Below are 27,732 nucleotides of genomic sequence, written 5' to 3'. Positions count from 1 at the left end.
CAGCGGGTGGAAGGGGGGCCGTGGGCCGGAGCGGGGGGGACATGAGACGGTTCACACAGACTGTTCCTTTTACAGGAAGACTTGGGATTTCGACCAGCGAGCGGGAGGAGGCGGCGGGGCGAGGAGGGGGGGCCCTGGGAACCGGGGAGCGCCGGCGCGGCCGCGTAATCCGTCACTCCCGGGAGATGGTGGCTCATTAACCCATTACCCGGGAGGTGGGGACGTGCCGGGAGGGAGCCAGGCAAGGAGAGCCGGGGGTGGGAGAGGCACAGCGGGCAGGGGAGGAGCCGTGCGGGGCCGGAGCGGCGGAGCCCGGGCAGGGACAGAGCGCTGCCCCGAGCGCGGCGGGCAAGGACGGCGGCGGCCACCGGGGCCACGCGTGGGGCGACCTCGCCGAGCCCAGCGGCCTCTCCCCGTGCCAGGATGAAGCGGCTCTGCGAGGAGAGCTCGTCCGACACGGAGTCTGACGGCACCATCGACGTGGGCCGGGAGGAGGAGTACAGGTGAGGGCAGGCTCCGTCCCACGCGGGGTTTGGGGTAAAAAAAACCCAAAACCCCAGCACCGCTCCCCGAGAGCTGCGAGGGGCGGCAGCGCTCGGTGCCTGCCTGGGCACGGCACGGGAGGGCACCGGGTCTGGCACGGCTGCACCGGGCACGGCACGGGAGCGCACCGGGGCTGCCACGGGAGGGCACCGGGTCTGGCACGGCTGCACCGGGGCACAGCAAGGGAGAGCACCGGGGAGGGCACCGGGTCTGGCACGGCTGCACCGGGCACGGCACGGGAGGGCACCGGGTCTGGCACGGCTGCACCGGGCACGGCACGGGAGGGCACCGGCGCTGTCACCGCCGCACCGGGAGTTCCCTCGCACCTCGCTCAACCCCTCGGGGTCGGGCTGGTCCTGCGGGGACCGGCAGAATGAGCCCAGAGTGCCGGCCAGGGCTGGTGCTGGCCATGGGGTGACCCTGCAAGGAAACCCAAGTGGCCATACAAGCGTTAAAGCTGCGTTAGGAGCTTCAGGAGAATCCCATCAAAGCCAGCGCGGTGGCTTCTCCTGCCAGGTGGGAGAAGGGCAGTGGGAGCCCGTTCTGTTCTCTGCACCCCGAGATGGGGCAGCCCCCCAGAGCAGAGGCACCCTGCACTCAGGGAACCCGAGGGCTCCCAGGGAATGTGGAAGAAACGAGAGGGTTTGCATGAGAAGAACGCTTCTGCTGTGCTGATGCAGTGGTAAGGCAGCAGCTGGGGCTGTGATGTGCTAGGGAAGGGCTGCCCCGGTGCCCCTCGGCAGCGCAGGCTCTGTCCCATCACTGCTGAGCTGCACTTTCGGCTTTGCAGTTTGTGAGGGAATGGTGAGGACAGGAGCCGTGTGTGGCTCCCCAGGCGATGCCCTCAGGCTCCCCTGGCACCGGGCATCCCAGGCTGGGTCAGCCCTCCCAGGCTCCGAGGGTGCAGGAGGCACAGGGGATGAAGGAAAGGCTCTGTTGTTTGTTCCCATCCAAAAATCAGCTGCTTTTGAACTCTTGTTTCAGTAGCCAAGTGTTTCCCCTCCCTCAGCGTCCAGCGAGGCCTTGGATTAATTCATTCCCTCTTGCTCTTTGGTATCCTGAGTGGAGAAACTGCCTGGCTGGTGCCAAGCTCAGCTCCTCATGGGACTAAATTCATGAATCTGCTTCTGATACAGTCGCAGCAGAGTCGGGCACATCTTACACAAAATGTCCTGCAGAAATTCCCTGAGCCCTTAAGCGTTTCCGAGTGCATCAATATTTAAGCTGCTTTCCTGCTGCAGCTGAAATGTATCCCACCTCCTCACATCAGTGTAGCACAGAGTCCATAGGACCCAGAGGGATAAAACACTGGAATTGTCACAATATTTTATTTTCATGACCAGTAATGATGAACTTTTAATCGCTCTGTAGTGCTGCTAATGTGTTTGCCTTCTCGAGCCAGTGGTGGAACCAGGCTGGCTGTGATCTGCTGATATTTGTATAGGTGGATGTTGTTCCTCATGCCACGCAAATCTACGGCCAACAGAGCTGTTCCTGCCCTGCTGGGGTCACACCCCAAGTAATGCCAACCTGCATGGGATGCTGGTGCACCCAGAAAAATCAAACATTTCCAGGTGGGGAGTGAGGAGGAGGAGTGATTAGAGCAGAGAGAGGCTGCCTGGCTGGGGTTGCCAGCCCATTACCCATCGGTTGAGTGGTTTGGGCAAACCAGTTTCCCTGTAGTGAGGGGATGAGTCACGCCGGGTGTGAGGCTTGGATCAGTGCGTGGAGCAAGTTTAGGCTGCGGGGTCACTGCAGAAGTGCAACATCTGCTCAGTTCACAGCCAAAGTTATGCTGTGGGTGATAAAACCAAGCAAAGAGCCATGCAGAAATTTTAATCATTGGAGAATATACTCATGCTATCTTCTATGTGGTTCAAATGCACCAGATGCATTTTTAAAATACATTTTGCAGTGAGATGGGTGTTGAAATCCACATCACCAAGAGCAAAGCATTCAGACAACTCTACAAAGAGAGTTTCAAAAATCCCTATTCCTCTTTGGGTGCCTACTTTGCATTTCCAGGTGAATTCAGCACCTACCCCCTGCACCTAAAACACCCTGGTGTCCATACAGAACCCGTTTTCACACCAAAATTGCTCATTCTCTATGTGTCTGTGTAGCTGGTGACGCATGTTAGTACTTGTGGAGCCAGCCAGCACCTCTGCCCAGAGAGAGCCCACCCAGCAGACATTCAAATAGGGGACCTGTATGGAGATGAGCAGAGCAGGCAGTAGGAGAACGTGTTATTGTGTAAAACCACTTCTGAAAGCACCTCGCTTGGGCCTATTTTTAATAGGCTGCTCTGGGTCGGCTCGCTGCAGACAGCACTGTCTGTGCAGGAAAATCCTTAATAGACTCTTATTAAATGCTTTGTCAAACTGAAAAACATTTGGACTGGGGTGAACCCAAGTGCCCCTTTTCCAGATTTGGGTGTGTGACACCAGCTCTGCTCCCTGCGGCGCGCTCGGCCGGCCGGGATTGCAGGCGTGTTCGCATCCCTGCTCCGAGTGAGTTTCGTAAGGCGCAGGAACAGCCCTGGGCCAGCTGCCCTTTCCAGAGGGACAAACCCTGCTTGGGGGAGGTGGGAGGTGGCCCAGCCAGCCTCATCCCCCTCCTCAGCCTCAGGGTTCTTGCTGCAGGGAGTTTCCCATGCCTGGTTATCTGTGGTTATGGAGACTTCACCTCCATGGGGGCCTGAGGGTTGAACTTTGCCTTCCTCTGTGTGTCTTGTGCTGACCTTTGGTGCTTTTAGCCAGGCAGGCACAGGGTGGTTTGTGGGGCCCTGTCCCTTAGATTGTCCCCACGGCGTCCCTGGTCCCCTGAGCAGAGCTGTGAGCCAGCAGGAGGGTCCCTGCTCTGTCACCTCCTGCCAGGTGTCCTCTCTGAATGGTTCAGGGGTGCCCGTGAGTTCAGAACATCCCAGCCCACCCCGAAAATTGCGGTTTGGGAAGCGACTGCTCTGGGAAGCCCTCAGAAACCACATCAGTGCCAGCACTGGCCTCACCCCGAGGAGCAGCCAGCCCTCCCTGGGTGGGAGCTGGGATCCCAGGGCTCAGATCCCTCCTGCTATCGCGGTTCCAGGATGCAAAGCCCTGCAGACAGGGCAGGCTCAGACACGAGAGACGGGAGGTTCACACATGGAGGAAAAAAGGCCATGACTCCAGAGCTCAGATCACTGCTTTTCCAGCCCCGTGGAGATGCCATCACGGGCTGGGATGGAGGAATTGTGCCTGGGAGTGGATGGACAGTTTGGTGCAGAAATCTGTCCCAGGCTGGTAGGAGATTCTCAGAGGGGAGAGAGTGGGACTCAAGTCTCTGCTTTTCTCCCCATCCCCAATTCCTGAGCTCTGTGTTGTGGGTAAAAATGAGATGGGAACCACAGAAGACATTTTTTTGGGGTGGGGGTTGGAGACTGCAGATGGCAAACGTGTGTAGAACATATGTGCAACAGAGGTTGCTCTCCAGCCAGAAATGATCCCCTCTCCTTCCTTTCCAGCCATGTTTCCAGGTCTGTGTCTCCCACCACGACATCTCAGATACAAGCCAGGAAGAAGAGGAGAGGGGTGAGTGTCCTTTATGATGATCAGGGCAGCTGTGTCCCCTGGTCAGGCTGGCCCTATGTGCCGGGGGAGCACTGGGGAGCTGTTGGCCATTCCTTACTGTTAAAATCACCTTTACACTGCTCCTGCTCCACCTCCTGCAGAACTCTCCCAAAAAGCCAAAAAAAGGGACAGAAAAGGGGAGAGCAATTTCACCTGGGCTTACCACACCAGCCCACGTTTCCCCACCCAACTTCTGCACCCCAAAACATTGACACACACGGCCCTTCCAAAGCACCTGGAGGGCTTTAGACCTGTGAGCTGTGGCTGTAAGTGACTGTGGTTCCTTCTGTCTGCTTGGGAATCTCCCACAGATCATCGAGAAGCGGCGCCGTGACCGCATCAACAGCAGCCTCTCGGAGCTGCGGCGCCTGGTGCCCACGGCCTTCGAGAAGCAGGTGTGTGTTTGGGCTTGGTGAGCCCCTGGTGCCCCCTGGGACGTGCAGGGTTTGGGGTACAGCCCCCAGAATGAGGCAGTCTGGAGCAAGGCTTTGCCTTTCTTATCCTCCTCACTGCGGGGAGTAAGTAGGTGGTGGGAATGGGGTGGTGAAATGATATTAGCAAATATTCAGGGGCTCTGGGGAGGATCAAATCAATCTAGGAAGTGTTTTGCAGATATGAGGAAGCACAGAAATGGGGGTTTTTTCAATCTGCATCATGAAGGAGCTCTTTTTTCCTGCTCACTTGATGTAAAAAGCAGAGCCCTGGTGGATGCCCTGCGCCATTCTGAGCACTCCTGGGCTTCGGGGAGGTTTCAGGGAGGAAATCATTGGTCAGGCCCTGGCTCCTGAGAGGCACAAAGCCCTGGACCATAAAATGACAAATGGCTTTTCCTTTCTGCTCCCAACACAGGGGTCTTCCAAGCTGGAGAAGGCAGAAATTCTGCAAATGACAGTGGATCACTTGAAAATGCTTCACGCCACAGGAGGAGCAGGTAAGAGCTGCTCTTGTGAGCACATGGGTGAGGTGAAGGTGCAAACCTGGAAGGAAAATTCCTCACTGGAATTTGGGGAGCTGCCTCCAGCCAGCTCTGCTTGCTTTCCAAGGGAAACACCTTTTGAGGGAGGGCAGATGGGCATTTTCCTACAGATGGGTCAGCATCCCATGCATGCATTTGGGAGTCTGGGGTATGTGGGATGCTGAACCCCCAGCCCCACAGGGACAGCACTGTTGGTGTCACACCCCCTGCAAAAAGCTCTTTTGCCAGAGACTCATTTATTCCTGCTCAGAAATGGAGCCTGCTTCCAGAAAAACCATATTAAACTCTTTACCTCCTCCCTGGGATACATTTCCTGCGGAGGCTGAATTCTGCATGAGGACTCTGCAAATAAACAAGGCTTTTTTTCCCTTTCTGTTCTTTTTTTTTTTTTTTTTTTGTCTGTGTGTCTCTTGGTTGTTATAAGAAGAGAGAGGGAGCCCTGTGCAAAATCCAACAAAGGTCTTATTTGTACTGAGACCTCAGTACAGACCCTCTGTCCTGTTCCAGTTAACAGGATGGAGATCACAGCTCCAGTAAAGAAGCCTCTGGCTTGCTTACCACCCAGTTTTGGCTTGCTGGGGACATTGCTGGCATCCAGGCTTTGGTTCAGGGCTGTAACTTGGTCTGGAACATTTGTTTAGATATTCAGTTTGACTGCACTGCAACAAAGGGCTGCATTGTCACGAGAGACCCCATCAAGCACAGTGGTCCAGCACTTCACTGTGCTGTGACATTCTCTGCTTTATTGCTTATGGTCTCATGAAGCTGCAAGTTGGGAGCAGAAGCCTGAAAATCAGCGGTCGGTTGGTGATTTCTGTGGCTTTGAGCTTTCTCAGCCCAGCTGCTTTGGTTCTGACACTGCTTTAAAGGGTGTGTAAATTTTGGGAGCCAGGCAGAAGGAAATGGTGCTCAGCTGTGCGTTGAGGAGACACTGTCCTGAGTGGAATATCCCACTGGCAAAGGCAGCCCAACCCCAGTGCCCATCTATCCCACAGCCACATCTCCAGCATCACTGATAGGATCCAACAGGAAAAAAACCCTTCCCTCCTGAGCACAGCTAATGAAACCTCCTTGTGGTCTCACAGCAGTGAGAGGCTGCCTGACCCTGGTGGGTTTATCCCTCCGAGATAACCGCGGATGCCTCTCTCATGCACACAAACCTCCAGTCCCTTGGGACACCCACTTGGCTGCCTGCTTCAGGAATATCACACGGCAGCAAAGTGCCTCAAGTGAGATACACAGTGCATTAGAGAGGGCACTGAAATCCAAGCACATTCCTGAGCTCTGCACGGTTTTACTGTCACCCATGTCCTCTCCCTCCAGGCTTCCTGGATGCCCGGGCTCTGGCTGTGGATTACAGAAGCATCGGCTTCCGCGAGTGTCTCACCGAAGTTGTCAGGTACCTGGGCATCCTCGAGGGCCAGAACGCCGCCGACCCCATCCGGCTGCGACTCCTCTCCCACCTGAATAATTACGTGGCAGAAATGGAGCCTTCCCCCGTGGCCACCTCCCTGCTGCCCATCCAGAGCTGGCCCTGGTCCTTCCTGCACGGCGCCGCCGGGCCTGTGCAGATGCCCAGGAGGGAGGCTGCTCCCGCTGCTCCGCTTGTTTTGACTGCATCTTCCCTGCCTTACCCCAGCCCTGCAGTGAGGCCGGCCCCTCTCCGCCGTGTCCCCGGTGAGATGCTGCCCTCCCGCCGGAGCTTCCTGGCCAGCAGGATGGGCTCCTCCAGCCGGAGGGCCCGTGGTGCTGGCTCGGCCACAGCCGTGCCAGCCGTGCCAGCCGTGCCCAGGATGGCATCACCAGCGGGAGCACTGAGAGAGGGCTCATCCAAGAGCAGCCAAATCGCCACATTCCTCTTCTCCCCGGCCTCTGCGGGCATCCCTGTACCGCCAGCTTACGCGGCACCTCCTGTCTTGGGCGCTGCCACGCAGGGATCAGGGATCAGGGTTGGGACATCCAGGATCTGCCGCTCCTGGGCGACGGAAATCGGGGCTTTCTGACCCTCCCTCGCCCTCCGGAGACAGGAGTTCTTCAGTGTTCATCACCCACAGGGCTGAGAACAAACTCGGTTGAAAAGGCATCTTTCCTGCTTTGCAGAAGCCAAGGATCCGTAGAGAAAATTCTCTCTGCTCTTGCCTCCCTCCTTGCGCCGCCCTCCTCGCCTCACCATCACACGTCCTCTCCCCTCGTGATGCCTGCAAACATAAATCACATCCAGTTCCATGCACTTGTCTTGCACGAGGCCACGCTCCAGACCCTTCTGGATACGAGGGAGGGGGCACAGGCAGATCCCAGCCCCGTTCCTCCTCCAGCAAACCCCTCTGCAGAACCCAGCCTCGCTCTCCTCTGGAAAACAGCCAGCCTTGAAATCCTGTCTTTATTTCCCCGGGGACTCGGAGCTGCCAGCCAGACTTGCTCGTGCTGATTCCCTGCGACACATCCCCCAGCTGCAGCACCTAATTTTGGTGTGGTGGGATGGACACGGCTCACACCCCATGCCCAGCACTGCTGGCACCCTCAAGGCAGGCTCCAGCCCCCCCCCAGCTCCCGAAGAGAACTGGCTACCTGCTAATCCCTGTGCTTTCCTCTCTGCATTACCAGCTTTTCCCACTTATGTGCCCTTAAGGTGGAGTGAGGCAGCGGCTTAGCAGGACTCGTTCCCACAGCCTGGCTGAGATCCTGCCGTGGCTGCAGGGCCTGTGCTGAGTTTCCAGCACAAACCCTGCTGGAGAAGCCGGCCAGGCTGCCTGGGCACAGCCCCTGCCCCGCACTGAGGTGTGAAGAGGTGAGACAGAGGATTTCAAAGGGACGCCTGTCACCGAGGGGAAGGCTCTATCTGCCAAAGTGAGAAGAAAATGCCTTTCCCTCTGCCAGCCTCCCTGCTGGAGCTGTCTCTCCTCCACCCCCTGCTGAACAGCCGTGACTGCAAAGGGGGAAAATGGGTTGGAGCAGCCTGAATTTGAAGTGCCTCCCTTGTTCTCTCTGAGCTCAGCATCCCTCACACTCCCCTCCCACGATGTCTCTGTTTTCTTTCTCCAGCACTATGTTTGGGTCTCATACGTCTCAGCCCCTCCCTGGGCCGGGACCAAAACGCACTGAGGTGTCACTGCACTTGTCCTGAGCCCTGAGAGCTCTCCCTGCCTTGCCCTGTGTGCCCCATGATGACTGCCACAGCAGATCACACCTCTGCTCCAGCAGCTGGCCTCCCCTCCTCTCCTCTTTGGGCAGAAAGAACAGAAGCTTGAAGCTTTCAAGCCACGCTTGTGCCACATCCCATGGTGGCAGGGCAGGGTGTCCCAGTGCTCCCCCTCACCTGAACAACACCCTGCATTTGTGCCTTGACTTGCTGGGATACACGTGCAGAATATTCTGGACCCAGCTGCATGCCCAACCCTTGCCCTCCTCTACAGCACTCCGACGTGGAGAGAGAGAAGAGGTCAGTGCAAAGAAAGGTAAAAAAGAGGGAGAAGATCTCTTTTGAATGGGAGAAACTCTTCCCATGCCTCAGGTGAGAGGTGCAGCCGGTTGGGCTGTGTGGATGAGCTGTTGATTTCCTTCCTGCAGATGGTATCTGCCTTGTGCATGTCAATGTATGTATCTGCCATTGTTCGGGAAGTGAGCCCCTCCCAGCTGTTCTGGTGGAAGTCATCGCACTTAACACACAGAAATGCCTCTGCTGCTTCTCACCCTTGTCCTCAAGCGCTGGAATCAGCCAGGAACAACATATTCCCTTTTAATAAAGTCACAGGAGGGAAATCCTCGTGGGCCCTGGCTGTTCCTGCAGCTGGTTTGTGCACTAGAGCTCACGGCCTCACTTTACACTGTGCAGTGCTCTTAGATTCACGAGCTGTGACATCAGCAAAGGTGTCAAATAAAGTCTTTCAAACCCCTGTTCTGGTTGTGCAATGTAGTGTTGAAGTGAATCCAATCTGCTGGGATCACAGAAGGGACCTGGGAAGGTCATTGGTGAGTAATTTTGTGCCAGGTTTTGATCTCTGAAAAGCTTCAAACAAAAGGTAAGATGCAGATTTTAAGGTGACATCCCCTCTGATTGTTTTATAGCTCTTGGTCATTCTGGCCCCAAGACTTTTTACTTTGGCAAACGAGTCAAAATCAGACGGGTATTCACCAAGGCTTTGCCCTGAGATTGGCAGTAGAAGAAATAATTTCATTTAATGTCTAGAAAAGTGTCAGGGAAGAGATGGTGTCTGGCAGAGCCTTGCAGCCAGACTGAGGGCTCGCCCTGGTCTCCTGACCCTTTGCAGCCAGGACCAGAATAACCCCTGTGGCATCTCACTGTGGGGAAATGCTTTGGACTAAACAAAGAGCCACAGCTGAGAGCCTGTCTCTGTTTTGAGGAAAAGACCAGTAAATGATCCCTCTTCGTGAAAGATGCTGGGGAGAATTTTACTGGGGAATGGTGGGAACTCAACTTCCTTTCCCATAACTCCTTCTCGCTGCAAAATGCCTTTCAAAACCGCCCATAAATCCCTTCCTTAAGTGCCGTGTGGGGAATTGCTGGAAGGGAGCAACTGCAGCTGTGATGGAGTAATGCAGCATCCGTCTGGGAGCGGGGAGAAACTTCAAGAGCAATAATGGGGCTATTGATGAAGGCTCGTCCCGCTGGTGCCTGGGCTGCCCTGACCCGGCTGGAGGTGGCGGTGGGAGCTCAGTGCTCTGCTGTGGCCTCGGCCAGAGAGGAACCAAAACCAAATTCCCCTCCGTGGGAGGCAGCCACACAAACCGGCCCCGCGGGCTACAGGGCTAAAACAAAACAGAGACAGTGGAAAAAAAAGAAAAACAACCAAACCCACTTCCTGATCTCCGCGGATCAAACGGGAGCCAGGGTGGGTGGAAGGGCATCGGTTCAGGCCCGTGGGGTTTTCTCCCCACAGCAACACGGTGATTACAGAGCAGTAGCTCAGGACTGCAGCTTCGTTTTATTTTTTTTTTTCCCAGGGTTTTCTTTAGCCTAAACCCTAATACATCCTGGCAGCTTTTGATCTACCCTGCAGGGGAAATCCCCGAACTCTTGGTGCACTCCCTTCATCCTTGTTCTTCAGGCAAAAAAAAAAAATCCTGATGGAGAAGGCTGTGGGAAGGCGTGGGCAGCTCGGTGGCACAGCAGCGTTAAACAAGGCTCCCACCCAACATGGAACAAAACAGGGTCCTGATGAACGAGCTTGGAGGGGACAGGGACACTCCCAGGCCGTGGGAGATCTGCTGTGCAGCAGGTGCTGCAGGAGCCAGCCCTGCTCTCCCAAATTCCCCCGCATGACAAACATTGCTTATCTCAGCTCTGCCGCTGGCTGCCCCGGGTGAAATGTTCTCCCTCCTCCCTGCTCGTGGAGCAATCCCGCCCTGCCATCTGCTGGTGAAACCCTAAAGCCGAGGAGGAGAAACCCTAAACCAGGGGCAGCATTTGGTGGAAAACCTGCCATCTGTGCTGAGAATTGGCTGATCTTTCAGGGTGACCATCGAGGGCTGAGGCACAGCTCAGACACACGGTGGCACAGCAGCTTGGGAGGCCTCTGGATGATGGATGGGTCACCCACCAGCACCATCGATGGGCATGGATTGGCCAGATAAAGCCATTAACAGATGTCCCCTCTGCTCCAGGCGCTGCTGAAGGTCCTGAGAGGGCCAGCTGGGAGGATCTCAGGTATCTCAGGTCACCAGGAGCAGCTGCACTCGTGTGCTGAGGGCACCAAGAGCAGGGGGTCCCTGGGGCAGTTTTGTACCCCCAGCCTGTCAGTCCGTGTGGGGAGTGAAAAGGATGGAGCAGGACACAGGACTGTGGCTGTCTGCACCGAGTCCCCTGGGAGGGAGCACAAATGTCACTGAATATGTTTCAAATCAGAGCCACAGCGGCTGCTGCAGCCAAAGGGCGTTTTATGTGGAAACACGCTCTTTGAGCTGGGCTGTGTTTTGACTTTAGCTGTCAAAGCAGGATCTGAACACTTGCACAGCGACATGCCTGTGTCATGTCCCTGGTTTCCCAGCAGAGGAGGTGCCAGCTGTGAAGGACGGAGCACAAAACAGTGGCAGGTGTGATCCCACCAGTGCGGCCTCGCAGCACCCTCAGCTGCTGGGAGAATGATGAGAGCAGGAGGAGGAGGATTTGTGTCATTCGTGTTTTTCAAGACAGAAAATATTACAAATCACTACAATTTGCTTTGCTATTTTTACCTTTTTTCTGCTGCTCTTGATTATTCCACTGTAGTGGAAGATTATTCCACTGAAGGGGAAGATATCATATCCCATATTTATGATAACGTTGTATCCTGCTTTTAAAGCAAATTAAAGGCAATTTAACAATTGAAAAGCCACAATGCCCAGCTAACCAGTGTCTACAGATTATCTTAGTCCCCCTTAACAGGACAGCCATAGAGCCTGAAGGTCACTGATGAATCACTGAATCCTGCACTGCTGTGTCCTCACACTCCGCTGAAGATGCTGGAAATAGATAATTACGGATCTCCCCGGAGCTGATCTCGTGAGTGTGAAGCCACGGGACAGCAGCAGAGGGGGGTGAATCCCTCTCCCTTTCCAGCAGCTTTCTGCTGGGAGCTGTTTAAGCCTCACCCTGGGAAGGGGGACTGACAGCTCACTTTCCATGGGGAAACATTGGGATAGGGCAGCCCATGATGGGAGCTGGCACAGCACCAGGGCTGCCACAGGAACTCGTGCTAATTTGGGGGAAAATGATGCTCTGAAGAGGAGGAGGAGGTTGTGGGAACAGCTCCAGCTCCGACCGCTCCTCATCCCACTGCCACTGACACCTCCAGAACCAGAGCTTGGAGCAGCAAGAAGAAAAATCCCAGAGGAATTGTTCGCTCTCCTGGTGCATTCCTCTGCTCCATGGCCCTGCTCTCCCCAGGAGGCTTCCCTGGACTTTTTTGTGTTTTATGGTGGGACTGAGCTGTCCTGTGAGGCATCTGCACATATAGGGTGGGGTGGGAGTGAAAACAACCCCAGAAACTCTTCTGGGGTTTGCTGCTGTGGGTCCATCTCTGCCAGCTGCCCACAGGGGATTCATCCCTCAATCTGTTGAGATGAAACTTGTGTTTTAGCTTATGGCTATTGCTCCATGTTGGGAACAATGAACAATCTGGCACATTCCTCTGTGGAATTTTATGGATTTATGGGATCCCCTCTCAGCCTTCCCTCCTCCAGGCCCACCTCCTGCAGCCTCCCCTCCTGAGGGCGATGCTCCAGACCCCAAACCATCTTTGCGACCTCTGCCGTACCCCCCTCCAGCATCTCCTTTCCTTTATTACCCAAAATCTAATCACGCAAGCGACACAATTTCCAAAACAATTAACTTTAATCATTCCCAAAGCGGCCCGTTCTCCTGCGGCGCCCCCGAAATGGCGGGAGCCGGCCGGGTCCTCCCGCCCGCTGGGGAGCGCTGCGTGCGGCGCGGGGCGCTCCGGCCCGGGCCCGGCCGCCTCCTCCCGGCGGCACCGCGGCCCACTCGCGCCGCCGCGGCGCCTATAAAGGGCCGCTCGCCGCCCGAAACCGCTGCCTCTCCGCCCGCCGCGGCCGCACCGCGTGAGTCGGGGTCGGGACCGGGACCGGCGCCGCCGAGCCCGCCCCGGGGTGGGCGCCGCGGGGTAGGGAGCGCAGCGCGCTGGGAGAGCGCGGCGGCCGCGCCCTGCCCGGAGCGCCCGCCCGCCCTCAGGCCGCCGCGTGCCGCGCTGGTTTATTTATAATACCTTCGGGCTATCAAGCCGAGCCAGATTTAAGAGAAATAGTTGTATTAGTGCGTGTTAGAGCTTTATTTATTTATTCATATAGTTGTTTGTTTTTTATTTCCTCAGAAAATCAACGGGCCGCCGCTCTGCAGAATCTGGGCTAAATCGAAGCGAAAGATAAAGGGACGTTGGGTTTTTAGGAGGTTTTTGCCTCAAAGCGCTCGGGAGCCGGCGGATGAATTTTGGCGTCTTATCCTCTCCAGGAGGCTTAACTTTGGGGTGTTTTTGCTGATTTTTCAAGCTTGCACAACCCTCTCGGCTGCTCCGTGTCCTGGTGCCAGCCCCCCTTGTCCCAAGCTTCTGCCGGCCGCAGCTTAGGCTTTAATTAAGAGTTTTGAGTGTTCCCCCCAGAATTAATATTTCTAAGAAGCTTGACTTGAGACCCCCCCCAAGTGAAAAACCCCCGTGGTCGAGAGCGCCGAGGGGAAGATGAACACGGCCGCCAGCAGTTACCCCATGGCCTCGCTGTACGTGGGGGACCTGCACCCCGATATCACCGAGGCCATGCTCTACGAGAAGTTCAGCCCGGCTGGCCCCGTGCTGTCCATTCGGGTCTGCAGGGACATGATCACCCGCCGCTCCCTGGGCTACGCCTACGTCAACTTCCAGCAGCCCGCAGATGGTAAGTGACAATTGCAGCCACATCCATGGCTTTTTTTTTTCCCCCTTCTTATTTTAACTCGTTTTTCCCCACTAATTCACGTAGCTGCCCATCACAGCGTTACAGGGTGAGTCGTCTCTTTCTGGTGATGGGAGCTGGAATATTTTTTTTTACTGCTTGGTGTCTACGAAATGCGCTTCTCACTAGCATCTCTAATTTTAGACAGGCCTGTTTCTTGCACTGATAGTAAATTTCAGAGATTTGTGGTTTTTCCTCTCATGAGAAAATAACCCCCGTGGTGTTTCCCTTCATTCTGGGGTAGTTTGGGGCTGTTTCTGTGGGATTTGTGCAGCCAGTCCTAGCAGAGAAAGTTCAGAGTAGGCTGAGTGCTCAGTTAAGTGACTGATCTGTGGCTGCTCCATACACTCCCAGTTTAATAAATTTAATATCTCCTGTTGTTCGAGCAGCTGGATGTGCCTCCCAGCTGGGGAAGTGGTGTTATTGCTTTAAAGTGAAATAAAACACTTTGTTCAATGTGTAGAGAACCAGACTGTCTCATGTGCAGAAGCCACATTTGCTTTGCTCTTGCCAGACTCTCTTTTTTCCACGCTTTGTTTCCTTCTCAAAGGCAGGTGTTGCAGAGCTGAAGCAGCACATGAAAGATGGGACAGGAGAGGTCATTTTGGAACACGTCTTTTCTGGAAGGAAAATGGGTCAGCGTTTTCTGCCCCAGTTTTCAGAGCTCTGCCTGCTGACTGCTGCAAGTTTATTGCTCCGTGCTGGGATTTAGCAGCATCTCTGTGTGATAGAGGCATCCAAGTAGAGATAAGAGTGATCTTTTCCCTTGAGTTCAGAATCAGTTTACAGCAGCCCAGATTTCAGCAACAAGTAAACTTTGCTTTACATTTTTGCAGAGTTTCTATCCTCTCCCAGGGCAGTTCCTTGCGATGCCATTTCCTTGGGCTGGTCTGACTGAGCACTTTCTTTTGGTCCTTTCCCTTGTCATGCTGATTAAAAGCTGACTTGCACCCCACTGCATAATTTCTCATTCATAGCACAAAAAAGCTACTTTTTTGTTTTGTTTTGTTTTTTGGCAGTATATTGGTGTTTTAAAGATTCTCAATGAGAAGGAAGGAACCTGAGGGCCTGTATAAAACCACCTTGGTCCATTTATGTCCTGAAAGTTATCCCAGCTCACCTGCCTTCCTTTTAGGCTCTGATCTCATTTTACAGGATCACAGACATAAAGACAAGCAGCACAAACAAAGCCAGGAAGGAACTCCAGCTTGAATTAGATAAATTTTGGGGAGATGGGCTGCAGAAATGTAGCTAAAGTTCTCTCAAAGCTGAGAAGAGTGATCTCAGAAGGGATCAGTGGCTTGTCCCATGTGCTTTAGCAGAAGCACTCTGCACCTTGTACAACTGGGGCCTTCCCAATATATTCCAAGGTAATCTTTTATGGTAATAAATAGGCAGGAATTTAGGGGGAGGTTGCACCATTCTGGGCTGCTGGGGAGGCAGCAGACATTTTAGGAAGCTCCTGGGCTTGAAGTGATACTTGGAGCTAGTAAGTGGTGTCTTGTTACTGCTAGGTCTTAGAAGGTCAAGTGGTTTAAACCTAATCATTGAGTGAATATTGGGACAGGGAAATGGTCAAACTCCTCCTGCCCTCGTGAAGAGATGTGAATTTTTGAATTTCTCCTGTCAAACTGCTGTGTGTGTTACCCTGCATAAATAAAAAACCCAGCTGCTGCCCTCCATGTAATGCAGCAGGACATGGAGAGAGATAGTTTGGAAAAGGGCTGTGGTCTCTCCAAAACAAACTTGACGATGAAGAATATAATTTTTTTTTGTTGCAAAATGCAGAAATTTGGACTGTTTTCAAGGTGGCACTTGCCTGCATGAGGCTTCCTGAGGAGGATGAGGGATTCTGTGTTTTCTTCCAGGAATGCATAATCAGAAATGCACTTGGCTTCATCCCACTAAATCTGAGAAGCTGAGGGGAGCACTGTAGGATCTGATTGGATTTATGGTTGAGAGTAGGTGCTTACAGTAATCAGGAGGTTTTGTGCTCTGCAGACTTCTTGTGGGCACGTGGTATGTCTGAACTGGTAGGTGTTAAAAAGGTTGATAAGTGATGGTTTGCATTTCCCTGGCACCTTTTGTGGAAGGGCTTTGTAAATCTGAAGAAAGCAATGGTTTTAAACTTTATTTTGGTGTGTTCTAAAGCAGGACTCTGCCCCTGTGTCCACAGAGCAAATCAAGCAGTCAGAACTTTTCCCCATTTCAGGGCCATGAGGAGCTCACTGTCACATCCTGAGCGTGCTCTGCCCTTCCAGGTTCCTGTGTCCAGAAACTGGGCCAGAACTTGTGTTATTTTTTACAGTTTTTTAGGTGCTGGAGTGATGCTGGACAGGCATTGTCTAACTGGCAGCAGTCTGCTGCAGAGAGGTTATTTTTAGGGAAAATGAGCTCTGCTGGTTTTGATTGCAGCTCCTCGCTGTAGTAACCAGGGAATGCTGAATTCTGAGCCTGTCATCCTGTGATAGGCAGGGTGAGGAAACACTTCAAAGTTCTGGCTAGTTCAGGCTCAGCAGTGGTTGTTAATATTTATTCTTTTTGACTGTGCGGAAGGGAAAGAAAACAAACTCAACAAACAAGCTGAATTTCTCTTTTCATGTGTTCCATGGAATTGGATTCCAAACATTGACAGTCACAAAAATCAGCTCAGGGCAATGAAGCAGAGAAACTTCAGTTTGGCTGCAGAGATAAGGTGTTCTGAAAGTGTAGGGAAAACAGAATGTTTCCCAAGCTGAGGAGGATCCCAGGGCTGGAAATAGATCTGTGTTTCTGTAGGAAAGGGTAAATAAACTTGTTTGTTCTCCTCCTTGAGGACAGTGTAAAGGAGGAGCTGTGTAAAGCAAATTGTGAAGTTCAAAGGGAAGAGTTGGTACTGCCAGAAGTTTCATTGCAGCAGCATTTTGTTGTAACCTCAGTGATTGAGGAATTTAATTCTTTTGAATATGCACCATCTCTTTTTAAAAAAAATAAGTGGCTGAATTTGCTCTGGGTGGTTTCCTTGTCAGGACTTTTTTTGCTGAGTGACCTAAGTGAGAGCCTGGAGGTTTGGGGAGAACGAAACTCCTTGTGTGGAGTTTCTCCTGGGTGAATCTTGGCGTGTGAGGTTGGTTATTGATCTTCATGCTGTTCAACCACAGCCACTAATTCCAGCATTTTGTTAACTCTGCATCTAAGGGAGGTTAATGAGGTTTATTGCTCTTGAGGCCTGAGGCAAACTGCACTGAGCGTTCAGGTGCTCTCCCTGTCCAGAAAGGGAATGAAAATCAAGCCTGAAAGGGGCTGTGAGTGTTTTATGTTCTGTATGAGCCGCAGTTGAGTCTGCTGGAAGGATGACAGGAACCAGTGGGAGAGAAACAGATACAGGAACTGAAATGGCTGAAGCTTTGTGGCTTAAATAGAAGAAAACGAGAAGGTGTTTGCTCAGATGAAGGAAATGAATCAGATGTGCTTGGTGTGAGTCATTCACAGAGCTCTTGCAGATCCTTCGCAGGTTTTCTGAGGTCCCGGTGTAGAGGGGTTGCGCCTCCACCTGTGGGTGTGGCACAGATCCCTGGGGGAATCCTTGTAGGGCTTTCACAGCTCACCACAAGTGCCTGGGTGTAATAATAGAGTGGAACAGTAGCGACCTGTTGAAAGAGCAGTGCAATAGTATCTGCTCGGGGAGAACCGGGAGGAACTTCCTAACACCTCTGGAGTTGGGTGCTGGCTGTGGAGCCATCGCACTCCTCCTGCCCACAGCCACTGCCTGATCTGCTGTCGCCTTCCAGCAGCAGCAGCCTGTTCCTGCTGCAAATGGCATTATCCACCCAGTGGTGCCCTTGCCAGCACATGCTTCTGCAGGACCTCTGCCTGCTATAAATAAACACTGCCAAATTTGACGAGCTGCACCGGCTCTCCTGCTGAGCTGCCTACACCACGAAAGGACTGCAGGAAGAGCCTGGCTTGCATGGGCTTGGAGCAGCAGCTGAGGAGTCGTTTTAGCCTGGCAGTTAATTGCATTTAACACCTTGGTCTAAGCAGAGCTGTTGGAGTCCTTAAATTATTTTTTTTTTTCCAAGCAGAGCTTGTTTCCAACTGGATTTGTGTGTGGGGAGAACAGTGATGGTCTCACTTCAAGTTAAGAAGCAGCAAGAGCAAAAAACACATTTCAAAGCACATGAAAAATTCTGAGCAACCTCCATGCAGTAGTGGGGGCTGGCATTGGGGGTGGGGAGTGCAGGCTTTGGTGGGCAGCGTTCCATTGGAATTCCTGGAGGTACTTTTGGGACATGCTGAGTAGTTAACCAGGCTGCACGAGCCAAGTCACGTGCAAGGTGTTCAGATTGGCTTTTTCCTTGAATTTCCTGCTCCTGAAATCTAATCAGCAAATACCACAGGGTGAAGGTGGCCTGGGAGAACTGAGCCAAACAAATTTGGAAAACTTGGGTTCTGCCCTGTTAGTTTTCCTTGATTTTAATGCATGTCTTTCCATCTCTTTCCCTGCTCCATGCTGGGAATTAAGACTCTTTCTTTCTTCTCTGCTCGCTCCATGCTGGGAGTGTTTCCTGGCACAGAACAGTGCAAGCATCTCAATTTTATGAACAAGATCCTGATGTGTGTATGTAATGATCCTTTTAATACACCAGTAGGCAGCAGAAATAGCCTCGTGGAGGGGGGTTTCAGTGCAGGTTAGAATGACAGTGCTGGTGTTTGAGAGCTCAGATAAACACTTCCCTGTTAATCAGATGGGGTGTACAGACCTTTTTCCCCCCCAGAATTTTCTCAACTCTCTTGTCATCTTTAGCTTGAGCGACTTGGGAATCATTTTTTGGCCACATAAGTTATGTAGAGGCTGACTCATGTCCTCACAGCCAGCCATGTGTTTGTGCACATTTCCCTGACCTGACAGGGAGATGATCCTTCTCTCTGAATAGAAATGAGGATGGGGAGATGTGAGCTTCATGAAAAGCAAAACAGCTACAGAGTCACTCCTTTTACTTCTTTTTTTTTTTACCAATTTCCTGATTTTTCTTTCCTTCTTTGAGTGGAGTAATTTACCTTTATAATATTTCAGAATATGACTAATAAACCAGGCATTTTGATATCAGTTTTGCTGTGGTGGTGAATATATTGGTATAATATAAATTTAAAGTCTATGAAACCTTTAGTGACTGTGCTGCAAAGACTTCCCTTGAAACATTGAGTTAAAAGTCATTGATCACCTCTGATAATAACCCAGATGAGCTGAGTAAAATTCAAAGAAAAGAATCACCCACCCACTGGAAACCTTCATTTTCTAACCAACCGCAGAAAATCTGTTCTTGGTTTCTCTTGCAGCTGAGCGAGCTCTCGATACCATGAATTTTGATGTGATCAAAGGGAAGCCCATTCGCATCATGTGGTCCCAGAGAGACCCTTCCCTGAGGAAGTCAGGAGTTGGGAATGTCTTCATCAAGAACCTGGACAAATCCATTGATAACAAGGCACTTTACGACACATTCTCAGCGTTTGGAAACATTTTGTCCTGCAAGGTGAGGTGTGGTTACATTGTCCAGTTCTTTTAGGGTGGGGACATGATCAGAGATTTGAGTGTGGGTGGTGAAAGGGACACGAGTGTAAGGAGCAGAATTACAGAATATTCTGAGCTGGGACACACAAAGCTCATCAAGTCCAACTCTTTAAATGAACCGTGCCTACAGAGATCAAACCTTGGTGTTAAAACAGAATCTCTGAAAGGCAGGGTTGACCAAAAGCTGAAATTACATCAGATTTGGTCATGAAGTGCAGGAATCTGACCCTTGTCAGGAGCTGACCCTTGTCAGGTGTGATGGTGTTCAGTGGGGTCTGAGGATGAGGGAAGAGACGAGGATCTGACTCCATGCTTCAGAAGGCTTGATTTATTACTTTATGATATATATTATATTAAAACTATACTAAAAGAATAGAAGATAGGAGAGACAGGATTTCATCAGAAGGCTGGCTAAGAATAGAAAAAGAATGGAATGATGATAAAAGCTTGTGTGTTGGACAGAGAGTCTGAGCTTGTGTCTCGGACAGAGTCTGAGCCAGCTGACTGTGATTGGCCGTTCATTAGAAACAACCACATGAGCCCAATCCCAGATGCACCTGTTGCATTCCACAGCAGCAGATAACCATTGGTTACATCTTGTTCCTGAGAGAAAAAGATCCTAAGGAAAGGATTTTTCATAAAATGTGTCTGTGACAGTGGGGATCTGCCCGGTGCTGCCCCTTGGCAGTGACACATTTTCACCCTGTGGCAGAGGAGGGACGCTGACAGCTGCCTTTGCTCCCTCTCCTGCAGGTGGTGTGTGATGAGAATGGCTCTAAGGGCTACGCCTTTGTGCACTTTGAGACGCAGGATGCTGCAGATAGGGCCATCGAGAAGATGAACGGCATGCTGCTCAACGACCGCAAAGTGTGAGTGTCACAGGCGGCAGCAGCAGCGCTCACATGCTCCGGGATGCATCTCGGTATTAACAGGGACACACAAGGCACTGGTTCTCCTGGCCCAAGCCTTGGCCTGCTGCCTCTCCACTCCAGGGCTGGTGAGTGACCCTGCCCAAGCCATGGCCTGCTACCCCTCCATTCCAGGACTGCTGGGTTTCCCTGACCCAGCCTTGATTTGCCACCTCTCTGCGAGCGGGCTGGGGTGGGTTCTGTCTAGGGCCACTGGGACTCCTTGGCCAGCCACAGCACAGGTGATTTTTCTGGTTGGTCTGTGGCCTGTTTGTTGTCCTCTGCTGTCACCCTTTCTTGTCCCCATTCCCAGCTCCTACTGCACACTCATTTTTTTTTGCCTCGCCGCAAGTCACACATTATTTTTTTGCTCTTGGAACCAATCTGTTTATTGGGATTTTCTTTTTTTTTTTTTTATCTTACAGATTTGTTGGGAGATTCAAGTCTCGTAAAGAGAGGGAGGCTGAGCTGGGAGCCAAGGCAAAGGAATTCACCAATGTCTATATTAAAAACTTTGGGGATGACATGGATGATGAAAGACTAAAGGAGCTCTTTGGCAAATATGGTAAATACAGAAATACTTTTATTAAGGCTGTGAATTTCATGAAATGTGGTAGATTGAGTGCTGCTGTGTAGTTGCTACCTGGGTCACTTGAAGGCTGAGGACATGAGGAGATATTACATGGAATTTAATAATCTTGAAATGCTTTTGATATTTTACTAACCCTGTCCCTTGGTAACAGGTAAAACTCTGAGTGTTAAAGTGATGACAGACCCCACTGGAAAATCCAAAGGCTTTGGCTTTGTAAGCTTTGAAAAGCATGAAGAGGCCAACAAGGTATGACCAGTTTTTATGTTGCTTAGATAACTTCAGAGAAGAAAAACTTGGTTTATCTTGGGAGCCTGTTTCTGAAATGGAAGGAAATTCTGCCTTGGGCATGACCTCTTCTAGATGTGGGAACTTGGAAACCTTTTGCACCTTAATAGCTTGACATTCAAGGGTAGCTTGGCATCCCTCCAGTTTCCTAGATCCACACAGTGGTATAATCAAGAATGTTAATTGCTGAAGAAATACTACAGTGCAGGGCTGGAGGAGGAGGAGGAGGGCACCTAGAGTGAGAACATTGCTCAAAAATGGTCTTTTCTAAGCAGAATGCTCGTTAAAGTGTAGTTTTAATTACAAGAAAGAGAGAGGGTGAATTTCCAAGTTAGTTCAGCACTCCGTGGCGTGTCAGCTCGATCTGTGTGGTAACTTCAGCTTGTCTTTAATGAGCCTGTTGTTAACAGGAAAAGTGCAAAGGTAACAGGCAAACTCTGATTTATTGACTGACAGGCAGGGACTCCGTGTCAGCCCTGGGCAGTCCTGCTCTGACAGGATCAGGGGCTGTCCTGCTGCAGCAGCTGAGAGTTTCCTCTTGAACCCTCTGTGCAGGCAGTGGAAGAAATGAATGGGAAGGACATCAATGGGAAAATGCTCTTTGTGGGCAGAGCACAGAAGAAGGCTGAGCGCCAGGCAGAGCTGAAAAGAAGGTTTGAACAGCTAAAACAGGAGAGGCTCAGCCGGTACCAGGTGAATAATGTTTATTTTTCTCAATTTAAGCACTATTTTTCTGATCTGTTGAAGGAGTTCCCAGAGCAGTTATTGTCCTGTGAGACATCCTGGCTTAAAACACAGAGGTGTCTCTGTGGCATTTGGTGGCAGAGGGGGCATCAGGGCTTAGTTTTGGTACTGAAAATGTTTAGGAGGACAACAGGCATGAAGTCTCCTTGACTTTCAAATGGAGATCCCTGGAGGGATGGGAAGAGACAGCACAACTCTGCACTGCTCTCTGTAATTTGTGGCAGAACTGGGTCGTGTCAGGGGTGGCATCTGAAACTCCCCCACTCCCTGAGGTGCACTGCTGGGCTGGGGACATCTCATGATGCCACAGGAAGGCAGAGGAAATCCAGACAAGTTCCCTTTCACCACAGTGGGACTTGTCTCTACGCCTTTGCAACATTTATCACCTTCAGCTTTGGGTGGTGTGGAAGGGAACATGATGCTAAATTAAGAGTTTTCAGATAAATTACAGCTCTGGCAGATGGATAACAGTTGATGTGCTTAAGAATTTTTTTTTTTAATGTTGTGAATGTCATGCTGTTCTTTCCCTTTCCAGGGTGTTAACCTGTACATTAAAAACCTAGATGACACTATAGATGATGAAAAACTGAGGAAGGAGTTCTCACCTTTTGGGTCAATAACGAGTGCCAAGGTACTGTGGGATTTTGGGGGTCATTTGGATTTTAAAGCCTGAAGAAGGAATTTTTGTCTGCCATGGGATTAAAGGGCTGTTCTTAACCTGTGGCTATTGTGATTCTGAAAACACCTTGGCTAGTAAATAGTAGGATTTTACTAAAAACTTCATTCCCTTACTAAAAGGGGAGGAAGGAAGTGGCAACCATGCTTGCTTGAGGTGGTAAGCATGAAATGACACTTTCCTCTGTGCATTTAGGACTGCACCAAATCTTTCCCATTCCTTACTGTGCAGTGTGGGCCTGGGGACACATGGTGCTGACAGCAACGCAGAGCAAATCCAGACAGGTGGCTCTTCATGAGAACCTGTCTCTACACCTCTGCAACAAGTTATATACTACCTAAAATCTAAAAAAAACCCAGAGATTCTTCAGCTCAGTTGTACTGCTACCCCATTAGCAATTGATCTTTACTGCAGGTGATGCTGGAAGATGGACGGAGCAAAGGCTTTGGCTTTGTCTGCTTTTCCTCTCCAGAGGAGGCCACCAAAGCCGTGACAGAGATGAACGGGCGCATCGTGGGCTCCAAGCCCCTCTACGTGGCTCTGGCCCAGAGGAAGGAGGAGAGGAAGGCCCATCTCACCAACCAGTACATGCAGCGCATCGCTGGCATGAGGGCCTTGCCTGCCAACACCATCATCAACCAGTTCCAGCCCGCTGCTGGCGGCTATTTCATGCCTGCTGTGCCCCAGGTGAGTTCCCGTGGGGTTTTTAACCTGTGTTAATCTCACTGAGCCCTTCTCATGCCTGGAAGCAACGAGTCCTAATGAGGGGTGCAGCAGTGGAGTTAATTCTGGGACTTGCCAGCTGCCTGTTCTCTTAACCCGACCCGAGTGTTGAGTCCTGGCAACGGCTGCCAAAACACGTTGTAAACAAATGTTTGTGATGCACTTGGATGTTGCCTCTGAGCTTATCTGATCTTCCTCCAGGCTCAGAGCAGACCCACTTACTATGCACCCAACCAAATGACACAGATGAGACCCAACCCACGATGGCAGCAAGGAGGGAGACCTCAAGGTGAGAGTGCCAGAGGCTGTTTTGGTTGTAGAACCCTTTGGGAGCTGTACTTCCCAACAGGAACAATTGATGCTTTCCTTTGTGGGAATGGTCCTGTGCAGGGCCAGGAGCTGGACTCTGATCCTTGTGTGTCCCATCCAACTCAGCATATTCTGTGATTCTCTGATGCTCCCTGTGCACTGTGGTGTGGTGTTCACAGGGGTCCCAGGATGAGGGAAGAGAGGAGAATCTTGAGTCCATGTTTCAGAAGGCTGATTTATTATTTTATGATATATATTAAAATAAAATTATATATTAAAACTACACTAAAGAATAGAAGAAAAGGATTTGATCAGGCTAGCAAGGAAAGGAAAGGAATGGAATGAAATGATAATAAAATCTTGTGACTGACCAGACAGTCCGAGACAGCTGGACTGTGATTGGCCATTAATTAAAAACAACCACATGAGCCCAATCCCAGATGCACCTGTTGCATTCCACAGCAGCAGATAATAATTGTTTACATTTTGTTCCTGAGGCCTCTCAGCTTCTCAGGAGGAAAAGATCCTAAGGAAAGGATTTTTCAGAAAATACCATGGCTACAGTGCACCACCTGTAGCACACCCCTGTAGCTAACTGTCCTGCCTTGCCAGCTGGTTCTCTTGTGAGGATTCCCCCTCTTTCCATCCTTTAGGTTTCCAGGGAATGCCCAACGCCATGCGCCAGTCAGGGCCCCGGCCCGCCCTGCGCCACCTGGCCCCCGCCAACGCCCCGGCCTCCCGTGGCCTCCCCGCTGCTGCCCAGAGAGTTGGTAAGATGGGGTCTCTTCCTGGGCTTTTGCCCTTCTCTGGGAGGGAGGAGGGTGCTGTGGAGACTTGGTTTCTTGTCCCAAAGATGGTTGTTAGAGGCAGCACCTGCTGCTTTCCTGTTCCTCGCTGCGCGGTGCGGGTCTGGGGGCACTCGGTGCTACAGCACAGCAGTGGAAATCCAGATGGGTTCTTCTCCACTGGTTTGGGACTTATCTCTACACCCCTGCAACACCACCCAAAAATCTCTGCGACTTAGGGGTTTTGCTTTCAGAGGAGAGCACCCAAATTCATTTTTTCCCTGCTGGTAAATAAAAGGTGTGGAATCTATGGATCGGTTCTAGGCAGAAGAACATCCCTTTCTTGAAGTAGCCAGCTACACTTTCTAAAGAAGTATCACCATGCAGGGCATAATTTGAATTAAAACCAGGCATTCCACCTTGTTAGCATGCTGCTGCAGGTGTTTGTCACAATGTTCTCCTTCCTTTGCAGGTGTTGGCACAGCAGCACAGAATTTGGCTCCCCGTCCTCCTGTAGCTGCCCCTGCTCCCAGGGCTGTCCCTCCTTACAAATATGCCTCAAGTGTCCGCAGCCCGCACCCAGGTGTCCAACCTCTGCAGGTACCACCAGGGCTGGGCTGGGCAGTCCCTGCAGTTTCACATGCAACTGGAGTACTTTTATAGAGACTTCAAGCTCCTTTTATGACCCAGACAATCCTAATTTGGAATTTAAAAACCTGGCAGTTGTGCCTTTGCCAGGGGCACCCTGCTTGGTTTATCTGTCTCGTGCTCACGAGCCCTTTTGTAGCCAGACTGGTGTAAGGATTTTTTTTTCCTTGGTTCTTTGTTCCTGTTCTGAAACCATTTAAGTCTCTCTCCTCTTTGCCAAGTTCTCACTGGGGTATCATTAAAGAAAGAGCACCATCTACACCTGGCTTTCTCAACATCTCATGATGTTTGATCCAGTTTTTTGCAAGATATTTATGGTGTTCCTGTGCGGCATTCCTGAGTTTTGAGCTCAAGACTTGCAGGGAGTGTTTGTGAACCAAGGGCACCTTACCTGCCCTTTTCTGAAGCTGAGGTGTTCTGTAGGCTTGACAGAGATTGTGTTTTAGCAGTGAGCATCTTAGAATTGTCTAAATACGAAGCAATCAGCCTCATCCTTATTTCAAAGCCCTCATCTTCCCTTTTCAGGCACCTCAGCCTGCAGTGCATGTGCAGGGCCAGGAGCCACTGACAGCCTCCATGCTGGCTGCTGCCCCTCCCCAGGAGCAGAAACAGATGCTGGGTGAGTAAAACCCCACTGCTCACCCATCATTTTTCATCCCTCGAGGTTTCAAAGATCCACACTCATCCACCTGAACTCCTTTTTCTCCCTCAGGAGAACGTTTGTTCCCTCTGATCCAAGCTATGCACCCCAGCCTGGCTGGGAAGATCACAGGAATGCTGCTAGAGATTGACAACTCAGAGCTGCTGCACATGCTGGAATCTCCAGAGTCCCTCCGCTCCAAGGTGAGCTGCTGGGTCCCTTTTGTGTCTAGAAAGGGCCTCTGAGCAGGGAGAAAATCTCACTGGGTTTGTGTCCCCAGGTGGAGGAGGCTGTGGCAGTGCTGCAGGCTCACCAAGCCAAGAAAGAAGCTGCCCAAAAAGTGGGTGTGGTTGCTGCTACCTCTTGAACCAGGATGACTGGTGAGTGTCTCAGTCCTCAGCTTCAGTGAAAAGCTTCCAGAATCAGTAAATAAAACACAGTTGGTAGTGAACAATTCACGTGGGTCTGTGACCAGCACTCACCTGATTGCAGTCCACTCTTCAACAACAAAAAGCTCCTGATGTAGTTTCTCCCAGCAGCAGAATACTTGTGTAGAAGTTAAGAAGTGTTCATTCTGATGCTTATTTAAGGGATCTAAAGGTATTGAAGTCCCTGAGGTGTTGTGGAACTGCTAATGTGGGAAATAGCCACATTTTGAGGCTAGGCAGGCTCTTAGTGCCCATTCCTTATCCTGGAAACCACCTGCCTTCAGGATATAATAAATGCTGGAAATGTTTCACTGGATAGGTCTGTCACACAAGTGGTGTCACCTGTGTTTGGGGTTGGCTCTTGTTTAGTTTATGAATAAGGATTTTGCCTCTTGTGTTCTCATGATCCATTTTTCTGTGCGTTGTCTGGAATTGCCATCTCCAGGACTTTTTCTGCTGCTGTTTATGATCAGATGTCACAACTCAAGCTGGTGAAGAATTCTTATTTTCACTGAGTGGTCTGGCAAAAGAATTTGAGTTTCTTGTGGATAATAACAATTTCTGATCATCTGACCACCACGAGCAGCTTCTCTGTAGCTTCCCAATTATATTGGAATCCTTATTCCTTGCAATGCTGGAATATTCCCTAGCCTGGAGCAGGGATGCTGTGAATAACCTCTCTCCCTTTTTCCCCTCTAGGATACAAAGAAGCCAAATAGCCCCTTCCTAGACATCAGCTCAAGATGTTTGAAGATCCTTCACTGCCCTGCAGATCTCAAGGCCATGCATTGTATCACATAGTTATATTGCATTTTGTAAATTAATCTTAAAAGATCTTATTTAAAAAGCCAACTCTGAAGCTTGAGGTTTCCAAAACCAGAATCTGGGGGGTTTGCAAGCTTTTCCTTTGCCAGAACAGAGCTGCCCCTTGTGTCTTCTAAAGAGGACGTTGAGGATTTTAGGCTGGAAGTATTTTTGTGAGTTTGTGTTTAATTGAACAATCCAGTTTGGAAAGTTTGGGAAACATTTATCAATAAAGGAATAAACTTGCACTGTGTTTGTCATCGTTTCTCTCTGTTGGATAAATAAATGTGGTGTGGTTTTGTGAAATTGAACTGATGGGCACTTACTGGGGGGTGAACACATTAAGCAGGGATTTGACTTACTCTGCTTGCTCATTTTGGATAATGAGTATTTAAAATCATGCCTGGGGCTGTGTCTCAAGGGGTGATGGCTGTAAACAGTGATCTGAGAAGAGCTGGGGAGGTGTTTTCAAGTGAAGGGTTTGGCCTGGTTTTGTCGTGTGCTGTTCCTTGTTTACAATTCTGCATTTTCAGCTGCATTTTTAGTGGTCCTGCTGCTATTTTATACTCCAAAGCTGGCCGAGTTTTACCACTGGGCATCGACAAATCCTTTACAAACTTATTTTGGGTGAGCCTTTTGGATAAAAAGCATTATTCAGACAAACACAGAGCATGCACTGAGCTGGGAGAAATCCTCCGCAGTCAAAGCTCCACCACCTCACTCAGGCTGGAGCTGAAGGGCTCGGAGGCTTTGGGAAAGCCTGGGATGGGGTGGAAGGAGAGTGCAGCTGGGAAAAACACCAATCACTTGTTTTTAAAAATTTAAAAGTTTTTAACAGTAATAAAATGGTTATAAAAATAGCAATATAATCAGAGTAATAAAAAATTTGGACAATTTGAATTATGACAATATGAGACAATAGAAACAAAGAGTTATGGACATCTGGGTACCTTTTTCTGGGCAGCACAGGCCCGAAAACGGACACAGGTTAACAGAGGATTAACCCTTAAAAACAATAACCTGTTGCATATTCATACAGCTCATACGTGATGCATAAATTCCATTCAAACACAGGA

General features: G+C 50.8%; 2 protein-coding genes and 3 non-coding genes across 6 annotated transcripts; all 5 read left to right on the top strand.

Annotated features, from left to right (window-relative positions):
• Positions 1-263: 263 nt before the first annotated feature.
• On the top strand, positions 264-9,018 carry HEYL (hes related family bHLH transcription factor with YRPW motif like). Of its 2 annotated transcripts, XR_004981531.2 has the most exons (6): positions 264-503; positions 4,043-4,109; positions 4,460-4,543; positions 4,998-5,079; positions 6,448-8,579; positions 8,692-9,018. XR_004981531.2 is itself a non-coding variant. In XM_036397052.2 (5 exons), exons 1-5 carry the CDS (start codon positions 424-426, stop codon positions 7,125-7,127), a joined length of 993 nt encoding a protein of 330 aa, XP_036252945.1. In that variant the 5' UTR covers positions 264-423; the 3' UTR covers positions 7,128-9,018. The 2 variants fall into 2 exon arrangements, 1 of the variants encoding a protein (XP_036252945.1); XM_036397052.2 differs by having other exon boundaries at positions 6,448-9,018.
• A 3,588-nt stretch (positions 9,019-12,606) lies between these two features.
• PABPC4 (poly(A) binding protein cytoplasmic 4) lies at positions 12,607-26,916 on the top strand. Its single transcript, XM_036397014.1, has 16 exons — positions 12,607-12,681; positions 12,951-13,506; positions 18,883-19,076; positions 19,868-19,983; positions 20,448-20,587; positions 20,766-20,860; positions 21,455-21,592; positions 22,179-22,274; positions 22,734-23,006; positions 23,244-23,331; positions 24,005-24,121; positions 24,609-24,736; positions 25,310-25,403; positions 25,497-25,627; positions 25,705-25,804; positions 26,552-26,916. The coding sequence occupies exons 2-15, from the start codon at positions 13,314-13,316 to the stop codon at positions 25,789-25,791; spliced, it is 1,890 nt and encodes a 629-aa protein (XP_036252907.1). The 5' UTR covers positions 12,607-12,681; positions 12,951-13,313; the 3' UTR covers positions 25,792-25,804; positions 26,552-26,916.
• Positions 21,889-22,024, top strand: LOC118695635 (small nucleolar RNA SNORA55). The gene has a single exon (XR_004981553.1). It is a non-coding gene; the product is annotated as a small nucleolar RNA SNORA55 (small nucleolar RNA).
• LOC118695642 (small nucleolar RNA SNORA55) lies at positions 22,519-22,646 on the top strand. Its single transcript, XR_004981560.1, has one exon. It is a non-coding gene; the product is annotated as a small nucleolar RNA SNORA55 (small nucleolar RNA).
• LOC118695634 (small nucleolar RNA SNORA55) lies at positions 24,221-24,353 on the top strand. The gene has a single exon (XR_004981552.1). It is a non-coding gene; the product is annotated as a small nucleolar RNA SNORA55 (small nucleolar RNA).
• Positions 26,917-27,732: the final 816 nt, after the last annotated feature.

The sequence above is a fragment of the Molothrus ater genome, chromosome 24 (genome assembly GCF_012460135.2).
Source record: "Molothrus ater isolate BHLD 08-10-18 breed brown headed cowbird chromosome 24, BPBGC_Mater_1.1, whole genome shotgun sequence".
NCBI classification, from domain to species: domain Eukaryota; kingdom Metazoa; phylum Chordata; class Aves; order Passeriformes; family Icteridae; genus Molothrus; species Molothrus ater.
Note: the sequence above shows the minus strand (reverse complement) of the source record. Positions and strands in the feature narration are given on the sequence as shown.